Here is a 23796-nt window from a genome sequence, read left to right as displayed (position 1 = left end):
GACTCAATTTGGTAGAAGGAAAGAAAACTGGAATGAAAGTCAGGAGAATGGGATTATACTACTAGTTCTGCTGCAAGTTTACTATAATCCTAAACAAGTTATTTAGCAACACTTCTGATCCTCAGTTTCCTTTCCTGTGAAGTGAGAGGGTTAGATTTTTTTTAAAGTTTCTTCTAGCCCTTGGATTTCAGAGAAGAAAGTGAGTTTTCCAGTGCCTAAATATATACCTAAATGAATTAGGGCTCCTTAGATATAGGATTAAATTTCAAGATATGAGGGTACCCTAGTGAGTGTCTAATTTAGTGCTAAACTGATGGATTCTTGAATTTGGAATTTGGAGTATAGAGTGTGTTCAGGGAAGACTAGTACCTCTGCTGGGAGGGCTGCCAAGCCCTTTTCCAGACTGCTTTCCACCTCTGGTGTCTACCTGATCCACCTAACTCTCTCACCTGTGGCTTCAAGAAGCTGTAGCATGGGCAGTGGTCACATCCCAGTAGACCATTCAGCAGACAGGCTAAACCAGGTTAAGAGTATCCGAGGGATCTTAAGCCTTCAGTGAATTAAGGGGGTGTCTACCCAAGCATGTAAAAGACTTCCCCTAGTGGATGAGAACAATTTATTTCAATGGCCATGAAAGCAGCTATAGCAGGTCCTGTGGAGTGCTCTTAGAGTTTGGTTAGACATTGAAAACACCAAGGTCATCCACTGTATCTTGAGCCATCATCAGTCATCTTGACTCTGCTCTGCCACTGGACTGTGACAACTCTGGAAGAGAGAGTGAGTGAGCCCAATGTCTTCATTCAACTCTACCTCACTTAAATCCAATTTGTGCAAGAACCAAAAGACATTACTCATACCATTTTGCCATTTTTACCTACCTTGAAGTCCTGGGCAAAAGGCAAGTGATGAAGCACCAGGTATGGCTATAGTAGGAGCTATAGCCACAACCCTGTACACATTGTTAACAGGTCATCTTCTCACTCCATTAGTGACTGAAAATACACAAGAGTATAGATAATTATCTAGAACGCTGGCAAGTATGCCATCATGAAGTCGATGCACTATAGTGATGAACTTCTCCAGACAACCCAATTTTGACATTATTTTCCATAAGCCCTAATAGCTGACAATATCAAAGGCCTTGGTCAGATCTACAAATGTTTTCTACAGATCTCTATTCTGCTCCTAGAATTTCTCCTGGAGTTGTCAGGGTAACAAACACCACATCAACCATTCTTCAACCCTTTCTGAAACCACCCTGGCTTTCAGGTAGATGGTCATCTTCCAAGTGAAGGATCAGCTTATTAAGATAAGTATCTTACCAGCAATGATGGAGAGGGAGAACTCCCCACTACCCATGATTGTCACAGAATAATCTATTTCCTTTATCTTTATAAAGATGGACAATGGAGACATCTTTGAACCCCTGTGGGATAATCATATAACCTCGAAAATTTCAGTCAACTTTTGTATAAACAATGGACACCCTCAACTTGTAAATCTCAGCTGTAATAGAATCAGCACCAGGTGCTTTGCCACCTGAAAGGAGCCTAATGGCCCTCAAAACCTCTTCTTCATTGTAAATTTGTCGAGAGGGATTGACTTCAACCTGAAGAAAATGATCAATTTTGGAGGGACTATGGGAAATGAAAACTCTAACATGATGCAATGTTGGTGCAGCTGTGAAGTGGTCTAGCCACTTTGGAAAACAATTTGAATTTATACTCCAAAAGTCTGTAAGCTGTGAATACTTTGACCCAATTATCTTACTACTAACCCTATACCCAAAGAGATCAAAGAAAGAGAAAAAAACATCCAGATGCTATAATACATTTATTTATAGCAGTTCTTTTTATGGTAACCCAAACCTGAAAACTAAGGAAGTACCAATTCTTTGGGAATGGTTAAGCAAATTACGCTTTTTATGAATGTAAGAGATTATTGTTCCTTAAGAAATGATGAAAAGGACAGATTCCAAAGAAACTGGAGAGACTTTTATGAACCAATGTTTAGTGAAACGACCAGATCCAGGAAAAAAATTATACAACAACAATATTATTTTAAAAATTCAACTTGAAAAGACTTGGAAACTCTGATCAAAGCAAGGATAAATTACAAGTCTAGAGGAAATAATAACAACTAACATTTGTATAACACTTGCTATGTTCCAGACACTTTACTATTATTATTTCACTTGCTCATCACAACAATCCAGAGAGGCAGGTGCTCTTACTATTCCCATTTTACAGATGAGGAAATCGAGGTAAGCAGAAGTTGAGTGATTTGCCCAGGATCACTCAACTAGTAAGTGTCTGAGGCCAGATTTGAGCTCAAGTCTTGACAACTCCATACCTGGTGTCTATCCACCACATCACCTAGATGTGTCACCCAGCTGATGATGAAATATACTAGCAACTTTTTGCTACAGAGGAAATGGACTTAAAATTCAGAAGGAGACTCTTTTTGGAAATAGTCAATGCAGACAAAAAAATATGGACTATGCATAATTGTTGAGAGGATTTTCTTGTGTTTTTTTTTTATGGTTCAATTGAGGAATGCTGTAAGAGGATACAGTTATAAATGCTTGTAAAATTAAATCAACAAAGATATATATGTACATAGGTATGTATGTATGTATGTAAAAAGAGAGAGAACTTTATATTCTCTCCCACAATAATGAGAGGGAATCACAAGAATGGGAGCAGTTCTCTTTGCTATCTCTTCTTCCTTAGGGGAGACAGTGCTGCTATAGATAGAAGGGTAGATTTATATATGAGTAGAGCACTGGCCCTAGAATCAGGGGGACCTGAGTTCAAATATGACTTCAAATACTTCCTAGTTGTGTGACCCTGGACAAGTCACTTAACCCAATTTACCTCACTTTCCTCATCTGTAAAATGAGCTGGAGAAAGAAATGACAAACCACTCCAGTTATCTTTGCCAAGAAACCCCAAAACACAAAGAGGCAGTCACAAATGAACTGAAACAACTCATTAATCAACAAAAGTCAACTTTTTGTGGTGGTGACTTAACAAAGTGTTTGGGCATAAAGCCTCTCCTGGTATGGATGATTTATTTTGGTCTTCAACCTTGAGGCTTTCCAGGGGAATACTTTTGGACCTTCTCACCAAAGTGTACTATGATGTGTAGGGTAGAGGCTAGTATACTCATAGTATATATCTCCCAGAGAACAGCCAGATCAAGGATAACTTCCCTTTCTGAATCCTTTGGATTTTCAGTTTAATTGCTTCTCTAGAGCAAGTAGAGTTGCCTGGGACATAACAAATTGCCAACAGCTCAGCCATAAGCATTTTGCTGTTAGCATCATCAGTCAGGTTTCAGGCCCCAGTATTGATTTTCATCAGTGTGATAGGCTTAGGTAGCAAGCTCTTTCAATCCCAAGAATCCTTCCTTTGTGGCTGATGTCTTTTATCTCTTTCACCTACCTTATTCTTTTGGTTTCTACAGAATTCCTATTTGCTATTTTTCCTTGAACCTAGCCCTTCTACAGGGACCTAGGTGGTACAATGGATAGAGTACTGATCCTGGAGTCTGGAAGATGACTTCAGACACTTACTAGCTGTGCAACATGGGACAAGTCACTTAATCCCTGTCTGCTGCAGTTTCTTTAATTTCAAAATGGGGATATTAATAACACTTTGCTCCCAGAGTTGCTGTGAGGATCAAATGAGATAGTGCTTGTAATGTGCTTCATGTACTATCTGGCAAAGAGTAAGCACTTAGTAAATATTTATGTCCTTACATGCTGGAAATGTTTGGATTGCTAACTATTTGATAGATTGACACCAACTTACTCATAGCTTATTCCCAGAAGGCCTTGGAAGAGAGAAGACATTTGACTTTCCACTCTCCCTGCCATGTATCTGGGCTCCGGCCAACCAAAGAGATGGCTTTCTGTGGTGAAAATGGCAACCACCAACCCCCAAATAAGAATTTCTTCTGCTTGTATATGATATTTACATAAGAGACTGTATGGCAAGATGATTAGAGAGCCAGCCTCAAAGTCAGGAAGAATTGAGCTCAGGTTCTATCTCAGATACCTACTATGTCACTTATGCTGTATGACCCCGTACTGAGCCTCTTGGTGCTTGCAATAAATCTCTAAAACTCTAAGTTCCAGCCTATGTTGGGAATAGAAGTTTCCTTACTTGGGAGTTCCTTATACCTAGGAAATCACTGTTTTTATATTTATTTCTATTTTATAGTTGATTGAATTTTTTATGGTACTCAGAATAACTTGGTTTTTCAATTATTCTTTGACAGTGTTGCTATTACTGTATGCAATGTTCCCTTTGTTCTGCTCATTTCACACTTCATTATTTCATGCAAGTCTTTCCACGGTTTTCTAAAATCAACAAGCTCATTATTTCTTGCAACACAGTAGTGTTCCATCACAATAATGTACCATAACCTGTTTAGCCATTCCCTGATTGATAAACATTCCCTCAATCTCCAGTTCTTTGGCACTACAAAGAGAGTTTGCTACAGGTATTTTATAACATATAGGTTCTTTTATTTTTTCCATGATCACCTTGGGAAACAGACCTAATCGTGACATTGCTGGTTCAAAGGGAATACACAGTTTTATAACTATTTGGGCACAATTCCAGATTGTTCTCCAAAATGGCTGGATCAGTTCACAGTTCTGCCAACAGTGTATTAGTGTCCTAATTTTTCCAATCCCCTCCAACATGTCATTTTCCCCTTCTATCATTTTAGCCAATCTGATAGGTGCAAGATGGTATCTCAAAGTTGTTTTAATTTGCATTTCTCTAATCAATAACGATTTAGAGCATTTTTCATGTGACTATATATAGCTTTGATTTCGTTATCCAAAAACTACCTGTTCATATCCTTTGCATGGAATGATTCATATTCTTATAAATTTGGCAGAGTTCTTTATATATTTAAGATATGAGACCTTTATCTGAAAATTCCTATATAATTTCCCCACCAATTTTCTCCTTTCTTTCTAATCTTGGCTATATTGGTTTTATTTGTACAAAACATTTTTAATTTGGTAGAATTAAAATTATCTATTTTACATTTTAAAATGCTCTCTGTCTCTTGTTTATTCATAATTTTTTTCTATAGTCTATTGTTTCTTGTTTCATCTTTATGCATGGAAAAGTAAGGTTTTCTGACAGATCATGATTTATTTTTCTGTCCATACAGTTAAAGGAATGAGGTCAGTCCAATTTATTGCCATTAGCAAAGTCAAATAGCAAAAATGATCAGAAGCTTGCTCTAGTTATGCCTAAGACAGTCAGTCAACAAGCATTTATTAAGTGCCTACTATGTGCCAGGTATTGTGCTAAGTGCTAAGGATGAAAAGAAAGAAAAAAAAAGGTGGAGATCTCACCTTACCTAAAGGCTTGGGAAGTAAATTAGGCTTAACCATTCAGTCCTCCCCCAGCTCCCTTGCTTAACTGTCAGGCCAGTTCTAAATGCTTTCCACATTCCTCCTCTTTGTTATGATTGTATCACATCGGCAGATTGACAGGTGAATTCAAGAACCCATTCTCTTAAGGAATATAACATTTTTCACATTAGGGCAATTAAGAAATAACTCAAGAGTGACTGAAAAGCGAATCATAAGGCTCTTAGTTTAAATTGATTCAGGGGGCCCTGGGAATGTTAGTCCGTCCATTACTGTGCGTGCTGAGTAAAAGGAACCAGAGACAGCTTTCTTGGGTGGAAAACAGATCTGAGTGTCAATGGAAAAATGTGAGGCGACATGTTATGACACTAACTTTGTCACACAGAATTACTAAGTGCAGCCAAGTTTCAAATAGACCAGCACAGACAGCATCCACAGTGAGTATAATAATAGTATAAGAGAAAAAAAATGTAACACAGCATATGAGTTCAGCCTCACTAATGTGGCTTCCAGATTCTACAACTGTGATTCTTTTCTCTCTCTGACTATCCTCCCTCCACCCCCAGCCCCTTGGTTTTATCTGCCTTACAATACATTCACTTGCCCTTGTGGAAATAATTAAATCAGCACTCTTTCCTTCCTATCTTTTTCTATGGTTTTACATGCTCTCAGGCTAAAAGAACATTAATGTAAAGTCCTGCAAAAACTGAATTCTTTCAAAACCTAGATCGCAAGGAAAGCTAAACAGTGTCAGGAGAAAAGAAATCCTTTTTGGAATTATTTGCATGCATCGGAGGAAATCAGTTAGCTAGCTGTGTGATCTTGGGCAAATAATGACCTCTTTGAACCTTTGTCTTATCTGTAAAAGGAGAGGGCGGTATTATAAGATCTCTTAATGTCCCTTTCAGCTCTATGGGTCTCTAGTTCTGAAGTGAATAATTATCTGAGGTATACTGAATGACAGCTGCAGACAGAAGACTTAGCCTGGAGCTCCTCTGGTTCTCTTCTCCATCAGTAATGGCTAGGAAATTCCACTCTAGAACTATAACCAGGGTGGAGCAATGGGCATCTCATCAAGGGACATCAATATTTAGAGAACACAGTTAGAACAATTTATTGATATCTTGTATTTTATCACCTATATTTCTGAGTGTATTCCTCCTTCTTCCCCATCCCAGAAAACCATCCCTTACAGCAGAGAATTTAAAAAAGGGAGGAAACAGTTCTGCATGATTAGCATATATATATATATTTAAAGGCTAACATACACATTTTACTCCCATAGTTCCCCACCTCTACATAGAAGCTGGGAAAGGGAGAATAAAAATTTAATACATGCATCTCATCTGGAGCTAGAAACAATGGAACCTAGCAATTAATTATCAAGAATAGTAAAAATAGGAAGCTATGATAATTAGTTCTATTTACCCTTTAATTATTCCAAATGTTATTTTTACATCAAGAATTACAAAGTTGATTTGAGGGCACATTCATTGCTGCTGCTTGCCCTGGATACCAAACTTGCTAGTTAGAGCCCAAAGACATTGTTATCAGACTAGTTGAGCAGAGTAGTACATATATCTTTCTTATTTGTCTCAGCCTCCAGGTTAAAGAAGTAGTAGAATGTAATCTGAGTTTCTGGACTGGTCTCAGGAGCTGCATATGTCCTGTCATTTTATTATCCTGGGCAGACCATAACCTCATAGTTTCCAGAGGACAGAGATGTCCATTTTGGTGGTAATAATCAGTGAAAGTAGTAAAAGTATCCATGAGGCTATGACAACTTTATGCTTTGGTCAAAATAATTAAATTATGCCTCCTACTAGTGATATAGCATTCCAGCTAATAAATCCTTCTTTCTAGCCTCCTGAGAATTTGTGGATGATTAGCTTGTGACTCAGGTCTGCTGGCATAATGGGTAAAGGGGGATCCCTGATGAGGTACCTCTGGAACTCTTCCAGCTTAACAGTAAGAAGCTGGGTTATGTCAGTCTCTACACAAAGCCCAAACCTAACTAACTAACTTAGGTGGTTCCATACTAAAGGTTTCTTGGTTTTGCTGCCTTATTTGGGGCTCTGCTCACACTCCCTGTTCAGTAGGATCGAGGATTTCGTTTGCTCCAGGACTCCTGGATACATTCCAAGATTGCCAAACAGCCCTTAATAGTACAATCAATTCTACTATAATGCATAGTTTGAAAATGTAAATTTGTTGTAACACCTTGAAATGTTAGGGAACAATTTTGGTATAAGCTGAATTTTGAGTTTATTTATACATAATTTCATTAGGAAGAAACAGAAAACTTTACCTAGTTGAATGGAGCCTAAAACACGCAAACACACAAACACACACCCCACCCCACCTTCAGTTCATCTCCTATGTTGTCCTCCAAGGTTGGATAACAACAATTTTCTGATAACTCACAAGCTGTAACTCTTCCTACTCTTACTCTCACAAGTAGACCAGTCTTTTTCAAGGTAAAGTGATATGTTTACTATATATATTTTTTGGTACAGTAGGAGCTGTGAGCAGAAGAGGGCTTCTAGTCCAAGCCTGGAAGTTGACACCCACAGTTTCCTATTCATGGCTCTGAAGCAATTTGAATTTGTCAGCCCAGGGTCTTGTGGAAAACCAGGTGCAAAACCAATGACACAGCCATTATATATTGTTGTATTCATGTATTTTTAATCACAACACATGCTACCATTTTTATTAGGTTTCTATCTTTTTTTGTTAATGTGTTTCACTGACAAAGTTTTTGAGCATTGAGCTCCAAACTTCATTTTCTCCATAAGTTCTGACGTTTTTAATTTCACAATTTTCATAGCATTATGATTTTCAGGAATGGATATGTCCCATTATAGCATAAATGACCATAGTTGCAGTCTCTCGTTACCCTGCAACTGATCAAGGCAGTGATAGCTTTATAGCAATTAATGTACTCAGAAGACATTACCTTCTCCTCCTTCCTGATTCCTCTGTTGAGGAAGATCTAGAGATGGGACCGTGATTAGAGCTAGAACCCAGTATATGTTTACCATTCTTGGTACTTTTCCCATAGCAATTCATTTTAATCTACCAGCCTAGAAGCCCTGTGAAAAAATAAACAAAGAAAATGCCCTCTCCCCCCGCAAAAAACCTTGGTGAGTTTAGTCTGTTCTTAACAACAACAACAATATGAAACAACAAAAGAAGTTGCTTAAAAGATGTGGAAAGGATATTCAGCAAAGATAGAGGGCTGGTTTGGTTGGTTGCAGTTCCCTCATCTCCAAAGAGGAGTACACTCAGTCGAGGGGGTGCTTTGACTTCCTTGGCAACAGATAATGCATGAAGCCTCAGGTGTGATGACTACTTTCTATGTACATTAGGTTTTTTATGGCTTAGGAGACCGGAAAGCAACATCAATGGTTTAGGCCTTAGTTCCCTGGACCAACTAAGTCTCAAGAATGTATTCATTGCCTTATTTTTTTTTTAACACATTCTTTTTTTATTGAATTTAGAGATTTTGAAAGCATCCTATTTTGGGGTAGAAAAAATGTTTTGTGTGTGTGTGTTTGTGTGTGCGTGTGTGTGTGTGTGTGTGTGTACATCTTATGAAGTACACACACACAGATAAATAACAAAGTAGTCAAGTACTAAACATTCATTAAGTGTTTACTAAATGACAGGCATGGGGCTAAGCACTAGGGATACAAAGAAAGGCAGAAAATATTCCCTTCTCTCAAGGAACTTACAGTTTAATGGGAGAGATAATATGTAAACAACCACATAGAAACAAGTTACATAATGGATAAGTTTGGAAATAAGCAACAGAGGAAAGACACTAGCATTAAAGGGAAATTAGGAAAGGCTCACTTTAGAAAGTGGAATTGTATCTAGGACTAGGAGGGAGCTAGGGAAACCAGGAGAAAAAGATGAGGAAAGAAAAACATTCCAGATATTAGGAACAGCCAGGGAAAATTACAGTCAGGAGATGGAATGTTTTGTTTGAGGAATAGCAAGGAGACCAGTGTCGCTGGATCAAAGAATATGTGGTTGTAAGATGTAAGAAGACTGGAAAGAAATGGGGCTGGGGTTGGGGGGAGTGGGTAGGCAAAGTTACAAAGAGCTTTGAACACCAAACAGAGTGACTCTGGAGGTAACAGAGTCACTACACTTCATTGTTAAGGGGGTAGGGCTGAAGAGGGGATGACAGGGCCAGAACATGAACTTTAGGAAGATCACTTTGGCAGCTGAGTGAAGGATGGACTTGAGAGGGGATGGACTCCAAAGAGACTTCAGAGAGGGAAACCAACCAGCCAGCTAATACATTTTCCTACTCCTAGTCCAGTATCCAGGATTGACTTGTGAATTGTTCCACTGCCATTAAATATTTCTCACAATAGCTGCTCAGTCTTGTTACATATTAATTTTCTCCTCTCCAAAAATCATTCACATTTTCTTTATTAATATTAATATCCAATCCTCCAATCAGCTCATGTTTCCCATTCAACTGAAACCAGTCTCTCCAAAATTACCAATGATCACTTAATTACCAAATCTGGCCTTTTCTCAGTCCTCATCCTTTTTGACCTTTCTGAAGTTTAACATCCTCTTCTCCTCAACACTCTCTTTTCTCTTGATTTTTTGTGACACTTCTCTCTCCTGTTTCTCCTCCTACTTGTCTGACCACTCCTTCCCTGTAGTTTCCAGCTGAATTTTCATCTAGCTCTCTGACTATGCGTATTCCATATGTCTCTGTCCTGGGTCTTCTTCTCTTCCTCCTCTATACTATTTTCCTTGTCTCATCAGCTTCTATGAATTCAATTATCCTTTCTTTGTAGATGATTCTCTATTTCTTCAGCCCTAACTTCTCTTCTAACCTCTAGTTTTACATCTTCAATTGCCTATTAGACACTTAAATTCAATGTCTTTTTGGCATCTTAAACTCAGCCTGTCCAAAACTAAACTCATTATATTTCCACCCAGACTCTCCCCTCTTTTAAACTTCCCTCTTAGTATTGAGACTATCACCATCAAACCAGTAACTCAGGCTCACAACCTTGATGTCAACCTCAATTCTTTCTCTCATCCCCTATATCCAATCTATTGTCAGCTCTTGTCATAGAATACCTTGTATACTCCCCCTTCTGTCCTCTGACACAGCTGTCACTTGGGTGTAAGCCTTCATCACTCTATGCCTGGACTATTGCAGCAGTCTTCTGATTGGTTCCCCCTATCTCAAATCTCTCCCTATTCTAGTCTATCCTCTAGTCAGCTGTCAGACTGCTCTTTCTAAAGTGCTGGTCTGACTATGTTATTCCTCTGATCAATAAGTTCCAGTGGCTCCCTATTACCTTCAAAACAACTATAAAATCCTCTGGCTTTTGAAGCCCTTTATAATCTCCCTTCCTACCTATCCAATTTTCTTATGCATTATCCTTCTCTGAGTATTCTAGGATTCACTGGCACTGTCCTATTTGCTGTTTCTCACCCAAAACGTTGAATATCTCTTGCCTAGAAATGACCTCCCTCCTCATCTCTGGCTCCTAGCTTCCCTTACTTCCTTCAAGTCTCAGCTAAAGTCTCAAGTTTCTTAGTCCCCCTTAATCATAGTGTTTTCCCTCTGAGATTATTTCCAATTTATCCTTGGAGTACATAGTTGTTTCCATCTTGTCACCCCCATTACATTATGATAAGGAACTTTTTCCTGCCCTTCTTTGCCTCTTCATTGCTTAGCACAGTACTTGGCACATAGTCAGTGCTTAATAAATAGTTGTTGACTTGACAGCTGGGGGTAAATTGGCCCTTTGGAGCAAGTTATTAATTCTTGCCCCTCTTCTTCATCCTCTAATATAACAAACATCCCACAATCCCAGTACCATTGAGTATTTCTAGAATTTGCTGACTCTCTGTTTTGCCATCTGCTTGTTTTTTTTTCATAAACAGCATCTCAGAAGCTTCTATTTGTCAGTACTTTGAGCTTTTGGGAACATTAGGGCAAATGTATCTAGTTATTTAGATGTTTTGAATTCCTTAGCATTCTCAAGTCCTCCTCTCAGCTCTCCAGATACATTCAACAGTAGATAAATGGAACAAATACAGTCAGTTTTGAGCCCTTGGCATACCTCTTCATTTAAAAAGATATCCAAACCTCTAAACTCAGTATTGTGCTTTTAAGAATTCCTATCATCTACCTGCTGAAACCATAGTGGAGACCTCAAGGAAAGCCTTTTTGTGTGTAGCATGCAGAGGACAGGGTTAGTTAACTTCTTAGATATAGGTTGAGTCTTCTTTCCTATGTTTATTAGGTCCAGGACAAAAATAACTGCTGTATACATGACCTGATCATAAGCACTGTCAATAAATCTAATGATTTATCTTCCTTTAATTGCCTAAAGAGTGTTTTCTATTTATGTAAGTCTTGAATATGTCTCGATAAATGGGCTCACAGATATTTTTATATATTTTGTGCTCATTTTAATAGAATTTCTTTTTTTCCTCTTTATATGTAAGGAGTATTTTGTTATCATTTTCAGACTTTAGTTTCTCGGGATCCATGACCATAGCAGTGTCTAGTTTGCAAGTGTTAGATAATAACTCCCAGAATAACCCCAAGGATTTTAGATAATGATTCCTAGAATCATAGTGATAGACAGTCCTACTGAGGCTGCACTGTGAGATAAGGTGTTACATAACATAATATTTACTACAGCTGTGCAGAATGATGATATTGCTAAAGTTAACCTGTGAGTTTAATGTTGGCAAGATGCCTTCTTTGTCCGTTACCCTATAAAGCAAGTAGGCAATGGTCAGTGAGTAGAGAAACCAAATAGGGGAGTCCATAGGGAAATCCATTTGGGATTTGGATCATACGTAGAGGAATGTATGTATTTGCATCAACCAGCCCCCATTGAGGTTTGAGGGGATTTAGGGGAATGCACAAGCTATGCTTGTCTCAATTGACCCCATAGAGATGTAGAGGTAGTTTTCTCCTTCCCCTTCTTGCCAGCTCCTGGGAGAAGGGTGACTGGGGAATGTCGTAGGAGTTGATGCTCCCATTATCAGCAATCCTTTTGAGAAGACAAGACTAGAATAAAGTAAGATTATGAACTTCTCCAAAGCTGTCTTCCTGCCTGTCTGACCAGATCAAGAGTGAACCTATTAGAAGCCAGAGTCCAAAAATTCCAGTGCCTCCCATGAGTTATCTGTGAAACACTCTCCTTACTGGCTGATGACTTTTATGGGTTTATATTACTATAACCTGCTGCTTAAATGAAACTGTTTCTATTGATTTTTAGTTGAGTCTTTAGATTTCTCTAAGTAAACTATATCTTCTGGGGTATCTTCTAGCTTTGGACATAAGAGCTTCAGGTTTTGATTTGTAAACCAAGGGAGCTGGACTAAATAACCTCTGACTGTCTCAGCTGTAATCCTCTGGCCTTTCTATTTGGAGGATTAAGGGCAAATGTTGCTCTGAGAGGCAGGTTCATATGATTAGACATGGAGTACAACAGCTTAGGGTGGGATTTAAGATGAAAGGAACATGGCAGTAATGTTCTTGACCATCTTTATTTTTCTTCTGTCCTTAAGTGCTAGCAACAAAGGAATATTTTCTGACTTCTTTGCAATCTCATGTACCTCTCTTTGTGAAAGCCCTTACGGTGAGGCAGCTTATGGTACTTAATTCAACAGTTTTAGAATTAACAGTATAAATGAAAGAGAAGTCTGGGGTTTTTAAACTTTGATGCTCCATTACCTTTTTGGCAGTCTGGTGAAGCCTATGGATCCCTTCTCAAAATGGTGTTTTGTGTATGCAAAGTATAACACACAGGATTATAAAAGAAACTAATTATTTTGAACCACTATTATCAGGTCAACTAGGTGGCTCAATGAATAGAGTGCTGGGTCTGGAGTAAGTAAGACTCATCTTTGTGAGTTCAAATCTGGCCTCAGATACTTATTAGGTGTGTGACCCTGAGCAGGTCATTTAACCTGCTTGCCTCAGTTCCTCATCTGTAAAATGAGCTGGAGAAGGAAATGGAAAACCATTCTGCTATCTTTGCCAAGAAAACCCCAAATGGGGTCACAAAGAGTTGGATAAAACTGAACAGCTTTTATCAGAATATTTTTTTAAGTTCACAGATGTCAAGTGAAGAGCCCCTCATCTAGATTATTTTCTGCATAAGATGTTATTTTGAAGATAATTTGACAATATCAACCAGCAGACTAGAATCAGAGCCTTCACTGGAACCTTATAGCCTGGGCTTGTATAAGCATATATTTGTGTGTATATGTGTTTGTGTACATGCATATGTATGTGTGAGTACATGTGTATGTGTATAAATTTGTATATATGTGTGTGTGTGTGTGTGTGTATATCAATGTGTGTGTTTATGCTTGTTTATGTGTATTTATATATGGGTGGGTTTGTGTATGTGTATGTATTTGTGTGCATATGTTTTTAAAGACTTCTTATTCCGTCTCAGAACTGAATCTTCCTGTTCTGTCGAGTGGTTGTCATATAGCTTCAGAAGATCTGAGTAGTCGTGATTTTTTAAACCACTTCAGTTCTATCTCATTTTCTTTTCAACTGTTCTGTAATGATACCTTACTTATAGCGCCTGTTATTATAGTATTTCATAACATCCTGAAACTCCTAAAAGGAAATGGAGAGAGAGAGAGAAAGAAAGAGACAGAGAGAGACAGACAGAGAGGAACACACACACACCAAGGAAGAGAGAGAGAGAGAAATAGAGAGACTCCTTCTGAGTGTCAAATAGTATCAATATCTAGCCTTATGTAGGTAGTAGAGCTAACCCACCCCTGAACTAAGCCAGTAAGAAAAGTAAAATAAAAAAGGCAAGACTGAGTGAATTTTTGCCTACAGTGATCTACAACATGATTGTGGGGTAGAGGAGTGCTATAGATTTAGAGCTGGAAAGCACTTTGGAGATGGTCTAGTCCACCGCCATTTTGTGGTTGGGTGGTTCTCAAAGAGGACTATGACATTAGGAAGGTGTTGCCATGATTTGCAAGTGAATTGGATTTAACAGAGGGAGGGCTGTGCAAGGTCACCAGCCTCACTTTCTCCTCCAGAACCAGCCTGGTCCAGTGGCCAGATATAGATCAGGATGACTGGAGATGGCTCAGGATGCAGGGGGAGACCTTGACCTTTCTAAGCTAAGGTCTTTTCGAGTTTGCACTTTGAGTGAGGCAACCTATTCAATGATTAGACCTGTTTAAGAAATGAGTTAATGCCCTCTCTCAGATGAAACCATTTTACAGATGAGAAAACTGAGGCCCAAAGTTATATACAGCTGATCTGGGCTTTGAACCAAAATCTAGACTTTAGATCTAGTACTCTTTCCATTATACCACACTGCTTGTTATCTTGCTTCAGTTTTTTAGCAAAAAATTAACTAGAAATGATGAGATCCTCTGGCATCTAGATGGTATGGTAGATAAAGAACGGTGCCTAGAGTCAGGAGGACTTGAGTTTGAACATAGCCTCAAATACTTCCCACTTGTGTGAACCTGGGCAAGTCACCTAACTTTCTGTCTACCTCATTTTCCTCAACTATAAATAATTCCACAACTATATTGTGATTCAGGTGATTGTGAGGATCAAATAAGATAATATTTGTAAAACACTTAGCACAATGCCTAGCACATAGTAGGTGCTTAATAAATATACATTCCCTTCTTTCTGCTACATAAACAAGCTACATCTTATGAAAGGCAGAGAAAAGAGCCCTAGCGAAGGTGTTAAGAGGATTTAGTTCTGGTCCTACTTTGATACCTTGGGAAGTTATCTAATGCCTCCTAGCCTAACTGTATAGTAATCTACATCATGGGGTTGTTAGGAGAGTCACAGGTGCTCAGGGCCACCTCCTTTGTTGGTACCACGCAATAGGGATTGGAACTGGGAGCAAACTGAGCAAACAAGGGGGTAGATCTAGGTGGCTCTGTAACAGCTTCCTCTATCATACTATCTTACCATACAGAGGATATGGGGGGGCGCTCAGCAGCAACACAAAGTACAACATGTATAGACACTGACACTTATGAACCCTACCCTACCCAAAGGAGACACAAGATCACTCCCAACTGCTGACACCTCATATTTCTCAGCCCTCACTGATTCCTCTCCTGGGGACACTCCTCCAATTCTGATCAAACAAACATCCTGCCCAGATAAAGAAATAGTCTCTGCCCATCCATTCTATGGCCAGTCTCTGACTCCAACAAACTACTTATTCATCAGCATTCTTCTCCTTTCCTGACATCTGTAAGTAGTCTTTCAAAAATGCCGATGCAATTAACCGTTCCTTCTCTAATCAGTCAGTCAGCAAACAGAGTACAGTGGTACGATGAAAAGAGCAGGAACCCTGTAGTCAGGAGGACCTGAGTTCAAATCTGGCCTCAGACACTAGATGTATGATGCCGGGCAAGTCATTTAACCTGTTTACCTCAGTTTCCTCATCTATAAAATGAACTGGAGAAGGAAATGACAAACCACTCCTGTGTCTTTAACAAAACAGAACCCAAATGGCATCATAAAGAGTCACGTATGACTCAAATGACTCAACAACAACAAAGCATAATTTCACCATTATGTTTACGTATAGAGATTGAAAGAAAATATTTCCTTCCTTTGTAAAATCCAAGCCTTTATCTGTGTTAAACAAAAATCAACCGAGAAAATGACTTAGTTTGCTAATATGTGTAGTATTCTACGGCCATCATTCCCCACTTGTCAACCAAGAATAGGGAGATATGTTTCATCATTTGCTTTCCAGGTATGAAGATTGGTCCTTATTATTAATCTGAGCTTTTTAGCATTGCTTTTTTGGTGTTTTTTAGTCACTGCTCTCCTGTTTCCACTTATTTGGCTCTGAATTGGTTTATTAATTTCCCTTTGCTTTTCTTCTATTACATTCATTTACCACAATTTGTTTAATCATTCCCTGCTTGAGGGGCATCCACTTAGTTTTCCTTGGGAAAAAGACACAGTAATTTCCCAATATACTCCCCTAGTACACATTGTCCTCCCTTATGTAACCAATAAAAACACTTATGCAAAACCAACAGACTCAATGATTACCTGGTTCCACATCTGTAGTTCCTCTGTTCTCTACTGAAAGGAAGAAGACAGGCTTTATCCTAGCTTCTTTGTAAGAGATTTGTCATTTCAATTAGTCTGAGTTTGGTAGGCTTTCACTATTGTTTTATTTTATTGTGATAATATTATTTTATATTATGATAATAGTATTTTATTATATTAATGGTAATTAATAATATGATAATAACTATATGGTATCTTCAGGTTTCAAAATGATGTATGGATATTAATTTATTTAATCTTCACAGCAGCTCTGTAAGGGCTATTATTATCCCCATTTTACAGATAAGAAAATTGAGCTTGATAAAGGTTAAGTGATTTGCATAGTCACACAGCTAGGAAGTGTTTGAAGCAGGATTTGAATTTGAGCCTCTCTGCCTCCAAGTCCAGCACTCTGACCCATTTTCCCACTTACGTGCCTCAGTTGTAGCCATTGTGCATATTGTTTTCTTTGTTCAGTTTACTTTGCCATGCATCAGTTCATACATCCCTGCTGTGCTTCTCTGAATTCCTCAAATCCACTCTTTGTTGTAACTCAGCAATATTCTACCACATTCACATATTAAAATTTGTCCAGTCATATCCCAGTCACTGGGCAGCCACTGGACATTTTGTCTAAAGTTTTTACTACAGCTCTTTCTACCAGCTTTCTACCAGCTCTCCTGGCATACTTTTCCCTCTTAGTGCTCCTGAAGTGCCTGCTTCATTAATTACCCATGGGCTATATTTTTCCTGATGATCATCCTATCAGCCACAGTGTTGCTATCAAAATCCTAACACCCCCCAGGCTTCTTGGAGCACTCCAGAACCAGTGTTTGTACAACTCTGGCTTTCATTATATCTTATGTTGTTCACCTCACCTTTTACTGCTTGTGGCTAAACTTGTCAGCTCTGAATACGGAGATTTTTCCATTGATTTCACTTCATCTGCTGAACCAAGCTGTGAAGACTGGGGAAACCTAACCATAAACCAATAAATAATGTCATTCAGCAAAGCCTCAAGCAGTTTTGGATTCACTTTTTTGAAGAATTGACTTGATGGTAATTTGAGTCCAGTGATGTATAATTCAAGATGAATTTATGCAAAGTTTCTTCTCTCTGTGTGTGTCTGAACCCAAGAGGACTGTCTGAGCTCACGTTTCCCTCTCTCTCTTTTTAAAATTAGATTAGAGGGGTGGGAGGAAACAAAGGATAATGATTCAATTGCTTGTTTTTACTAGAGAAAGAAAAAGACCCTTTTGAAGTTAGATGAACTTTTCAACTTCTGGTTTAAGAGGTAGCTACCTGAGACCAGTATCAGGCTATTAGAAATGTGGCCCAACTATAACCTGACCCCCATGGAGGTTAAGTGACTTGCCCAAGGTCATACAGCTAATATGTACCAGAAACTGGATTTAAACCCATGTATTTGTACCTTTTATGCAGCACTCTACCCAGTATACCATAGTGCCTCTCAATGTTACTGTTGTCCAGCCATTCAGTCATGTCCAACTCTTTGTGACCCCATGGACCATAATATCCATGGAATTTTCTTGGCAAAGATACTGGAGTGGTTTGCCATTTCCTTCTCCAGTGGATTCTATTGAGTGCCTCTCAATATCTGGATAATTCTAGAAAAATAGCCCACTCTTTCATGGAAATGATAAACATTAGTTTTGTAGTAGCAAAATGCACATGATACAAGAGACCTGGATTGGATTCTTAGCCAACAAGGAGACTTTTTAGGGAGACAACTTGGTATAGTGGCAGAACTACTGAATTGAAACTAGGCAAACTTGGCTTCCAATCTCAGCTCTGCCACTAAATTACTCTGAAACCTTGGACAACCAATTCAGGTCATCTTTCCAAGGCTCAGTTTCCTCATTTATAAAATATAAGTTGGACTAGAGGATCATAAAGGTTCCTTTCAGCTCTGATTTTCTATGGGAAAAATGTGATTATTTGAGTTACCTACCTTACTTGCAAATACTAAGCCTATCTCAAGTATCCAGAGGACAGGTCAATCATCTAAATACTTTGTGCAGACTTAGCCCAAGTATCCAAGACGTCAATCTTTTGTTCCTTTCCTTGCTTACCCTTATATGTACGAATAGACTGGTTGTTCCTCATTTACATATATGTGTGCCCTGACCTGGGTTGCCCTACTTAGCTTGCTGATATGGCAGAGAGTTGATACAGCAACCCATTTCTCAGGTTATATTCATGATAACTTGTTGAGGAGTGGTGCTATAACTGGTAAAGCCAGAAGTGTCAAAGATAGACCAGAGTTAGCACAGACATTTATAGAGAAAACTTCTGCCTTTCATATTCAAACCCTAATGGTATTAGCTACTCTTAGCCTTTGCACAGTTTTCTTTGGGGGCCAATATTCCCTAGGTATCAATGATCTAATTTGACTTGGCTCAGTGATACTATACCATACAGATGTCAGCTCAAAATATGATTTGGGTTGAGTGTTCACACTCAATCATATTACAGTTGAACTTAGGTGCAGGGAGACAAAAACATAATAAAATAACCCATATTCTGCACTTATTTTTGGAAAAAGGAAATGTTTTAAAAGAGCAAGGGGTCAGGAAAAACTACAGATGTTCCTTTGGACAATTACTGGTTTATTCCACTTATTCATTATCTGTCAGGTAACATTTAAAAGCTACATGTATTAAAGTAGACATCTATATTTCTTATCCTGGTTATATGATGGTAGTCTGATAACTCCGTTATACGTAGTCTTTTGAATTGAAAGCCTTCATCCAGAATATTGTAAAAGACCTGACACGCTATGTTAAATAGAAGTGATTAAGATCCCAAGGGGACTTATAGGGAGAGAACTTCCCTTAGATAGAGCTCTACACATTTGATAAAGTTAATGACCCTGGGAGTTCTATGAGAATGAAAGCTCAATAAAAAATACTAGTACACTAGTACACCTAGACACCTATAGGGTCAAAAGAAAATAGTCAAATAGATGTTTAATCTCTAATCTTAATTTTCACATGAAAAGAAAACATTTATCTGCTTTGATAAGTTATTTCCTGATGGAAAATTTCCCTTGACTTCTCACCATTACTGTCAATCAGTGGAGCATTGGGTTCAATTACCAGCTGTATGCAGATTATAAATAGTCTTAGTCTCTCTCATGAGCAATGCCTATTGGACATTTCAAAGTGGATGTCCTGCAGGAATCTTTAACTCACTACATCCAAAATGGACTCATTATCATAAGCCCCAAATCCATCCTTCTTCCTAATTTCCCTATTTCCATCCAGGGCACCATCATCTTTTCGTTCCCCCAAGTTTGCCCCCTCAGTGATGTACTCAATTTCCCCTTCTTACCTTGCATATCCAATCAGTTGCCAAATCTTGTCATTTCTGTCTCCTCAACATCTCTCACACAGGTACATTCCACTCTTCTTGCACAGTCACCACTCTAGCTCAGTCCCTCATCATCTCTTTATTAAATTATTGCAGTTGCCTCCTAATTGTTCTTCCTGTCTCAAGTCTCTGCACTCTCCAGTCCCATCCACCAGAGAGCTACCAAAGTGATATCCTCAAAGCACAAGTGTGACCATGTAATTCTCATGTTCAATAAATTCTAGTGGCTCTCTTTGACCTCTATGATGACACATAAATCTCTCTATTTGCTATTTACTTCATAACCTGGCTCACCCTGCTCTCTCAAGCCCGTTACTCCCTTCCATGTATGCTACAATCCAGTCACACTGCTTTTCTTATTGCTTCTCATAGCAACAATTTATCTCTCATCTCTGCTCCTTTCACCAGCTATCTGTCTTCCACGTATAGAATGCCCTCCCTCTTATCTCTGCCTCTTGGGATTCCTAGCTTCTGTCATGACTTGGTTGAAATGCTGTCTTCTGCATAAAGCTTTTCCTATTCCACTCACCTACTAGGACCTTTGTACCTCTGTATGTGTGTGTATTCATGTGTATGTGTATGTGTGTGTGTGTTTTATGTAACTCTATCCTGGCCCTCACTGCCTCCATAGCAAGGTATGCTAGATTTTACCTCTTGCCCAGGGTTCTTTGGTTTCCTTAAGGGAATAAGGTGTCTATCTAAGTTCTCTGCAATTTGACTCTAGCACTCAGTTGGTTCCCTGCATCTCAGTTCCATTTAATCACTAACAGTCAGATTAGTTCTCACAAAGGAATGTTTACTTCAAAGAGTATAATAACAAATAGAAAAACTTACTAGATGGTGGAGTAGAAAGACGCACATAAACTAGCTCTTCCCCATGGCCTATAAAGTACTTGTAAAGAAAGACTCTCAACAAATTCTAGAGCAGCAGAAACCACAAAACAATGAAGTGGAAGAGATTTCCAGCCCAGGGTGACCTGAAAGGCCGATGGAAAAGTTCTGTCAAACCGGATGTGGAGTGGAACCCAGCCCAGCCTTGACCACATGGCATGGTGCTGGGAGGAGGACTCAAGCAGGCCTCAGGGGTGGAATCTCCAGCAGCAGTAGTGGTGGTTTGCAGATCAACCCACAGGTGCCAAAGGTCAGTGAGAGAGTTTTTTTCAGCTGGCTGAGAAGGGAACAGTCTTCCTATAGCTCTGGCCTTAGGTGGCAGTGGTGGCAGAGGCCGCATCAGGCAGCAGCAACTCCCACAGCAGCCCACATCCATTGTTGGATCATAAAATCCCTGGGGGAACTGAGCAGCTGATCCTTACCTCAGCCCTGTGTGTGGCCCTGCCCTCACCTAATACTCCTGGGGTAATTGAGCAGCTTATCTGAATCTCAGCCCCCCAGTGCTGGCTTGGTGGAACTGGAGGCCAAGTGGTTACAGAGAGGAAACTCTACTACTCACAGATTCTGGACACAAAAGTTTCTGATTGCTCCCAGACCAGTGTACATGCTTGATGCCACTTTGGAGGAACTGAGATCTTACAGATCCCCAGAATATACCCTACTCTTGACAAAGGACCCAAAAGTCAAGTAACTGGTTGGGAAAATGCCCAAAAAAGGGAAAAAAATAAGACTACAGAAGATTACTTTCTTGGTGAACAGATATCTTCTCCCATCCTTTCAGATGAGGAAGAACAATGCTTATCATCAGGGAAAGACATAAAAGTCAAGTCTTCTGTATCCCAAACATCCAAAATAAATATTCAGTGGTCTCAGGCCATGGAAGAGCTCAAAAAGGATTTTGAAAATCAAGTAAGAGAGGTAGAGGAAAAATTGGGAAGAGAAATGAGAGAAATGCAAGAAAAGCATGAAAAGTGAGTCAACAACTTGCTAAGGGAGACCCAAAAAATGCTGAAGAAAATAACACCTTTAAAAATAGGCTAACTCAATTGGCAAAAGAGGTTCAAAAAGGCAAAGAGGGGAAGAATGCTTTAAAAAGCAGAATTAGCCAAATGGAAAAGGAGGTTCAAAAGCTCACTGAAGAAAATAGTTCTTTCAAAATTAGAATGGAACAAATGAAGGCTAATGACTTTATGAGAAACCAAGAAATCACAAAACAAAACCAAAAGAATGAAAAAATGGAAGATAATGTGAAATATCTCATTGGAAAAACAACTGACCTGGACAATAGATCCAGGAGAGACAATTTAAAAATTATGGGACTACCTGAAAGCCATGACCAAAAAAAGAGCCTATTCATCATCTTTCATGAAATTATCAAGGAAAACTCCCCTGATATTCTAGAACCAGAGGGCAAAATAAATATTGAAAAAATCCACTGATCACCTCCTGAAAGAGATCCAAAAAGAGAAACTTCCAGGAACATTGTAGCCAAATTCCAAAATTATCAAGCCAAGGAGAAAATATTGCAAGCAGCTAGAAAGAAACAATTCGAGTATTGTGGAAATATAATCAGGAGAACACAAGATCTAGCAGCTTCTACATTAAGGGATTGAAGGGCATGGAATATGATATTCCAGAAGTCAAAGGAACTAGGACTAAAACCAAGAATCACCTACCCAGCAAAACTGAGTATAATACTTCAGGGGAAAAAATGGTTTTTCAATGAAATAGAGGACTTTCATGCATTCTTGATGAAAAGGCCAGAGTTGAAAAGAAAATTTGACTTTCAAACATAAGAATCAATAGAAGCATGAAAAGGTAAACAGGAAAGAGAAATCATAAGGACTTACAAAAGTTGAACTGTTTATATTCCTACATGGAAAGACAATATTTGTAACTCTTGAAACTTTTTTCAGTATCTGGGTAGTTGGTGAGATTACACACACACACACACACATACACACACACACACATACACACACACACACATGGAGAGAGAGAGACAGAGAGCACAGGATGAGTTGAATAGGAAGGGATCATATCTAAAAAAATAAAATTAAGAGGTGAGAGATGAATATATTGGGAGGAGAAATGGAATGGGACAAATTATCTCTCATAAAAGAGGCAAGAAAAAGACTTTTCAATGGAGGTAAAAGTGGGGAGGTGAGAGGGAAAATGTGAAGCTTACTCTCATCACATTTACTTCAAAGAGGCAATAAAATGCACACTCATTTTGGCATGAAAACCTGTCTTACAATACAGGAAAGTGAGGGAGAAGGGTATAAGCAAGGTGGGGGGGATGATGGAAGGGAGGGCAATAAGAGGAGGGAGCAATTAGAAGTCAACACTTTTGGGGAGGGACAAGGTCAAAAGAGAGAACAGAAGAAATGGGCAGAATAGGATGGAGGGAAATAAAGTTAGTCTTACACAACATGACTATTACGGAAGTCATTTGCAAAACTACACATATATAGCCTATATTGAATTACTTGCCTTCTCAGTGGGGATGGGTGGGGAGGGAGGGATGAAGACAAGTTGGAACTCAAAGTATTAGGAACAACTGTTGAGTATTGTTCTTGCATACAACTGGGAAACGAGAAATACAGGTAATGGGGTATAGAAATTCATCTTGCCCTACAGGACAAAAGAAAAAATGGGGATAAGGGAAGGGAGGGATGTTAGAAGGGAGGCCAGATTAGTGGTAGAGGTAATTAGAATGCTCGGCCTTTGGGGGTGGGGGATGGTAGAGATGGGGAGAAAATTTGGAACTCAAAATTTTGTGGAAATGAATGTTGAAAACTCAAAATAAATTAATTAATTAAAAAAAAATCTTACTTCCACAATCCATAGAAGGCATAATCCTCCTCCCTCCCTTGTACCACCTTAGTCTTTGGGGAGAAGAAAGGATTTAGAATTAGATTGACAGCTTAGTTTAGTTTCTATAGAGCACAGTTCCAAAGTCCTCTTTTGGTTCAGAGAGTCTCAGGCACTTTGACTTCTCTAGTCTTCCCTGCTAGATGATTTG

At 38.9% G+C, this 23796-nt stretch overlaps 1 protein-coding gene across 4 annotated transcripts in view; it reads left to right on the top strand.

Annotated features, from left to right (window-relative positions):
- PDE11A (phosphodiesterase 11A) overlaps positions 1–23796 on the top strand; it is a 571707-nt gene that overhangs the window by 229251 nt on the left and 318660 nt on the right. Inside the window, exon 1 of one of the 4 annotated variants that reach the window (XM_072612424.1) lies at positions 15486–16182. The exons of the other annotated variants lie outside the window; for them this stretch is intronic. Within the exon in view, the coding sequence (XP_072468525.1) occupies positions 16105–16182 (78 nt within the window). The 5' untranslated portion in view covers positions 15486–16104. Of the gene's footprint in view, positions 1–15485; positions 16183–23796 lie in introns of those variants that run through there. 4 annotated transcript variants of the gene reach the window in all.

Source organism: Notamacropus eugenii, chromosome 5 (genome assembly GCF_028372415.1).
Source record: "Notamacropus eugenii isolate mMacEug1 chromosome 5, mMacEug1.pri_v2, whole genome shotgun sequence".
NCBI classification, from domain to species: domain Eukaryota; kingdom Metazoa; phylum Chordata; class Mammalia; order Diprotodontia; family Macropodidae; genus Notamacropus; species Notamacropus eugenii.
This window is presented reverse-complemented; position numbering and strand designations above follow the sequence as displayed.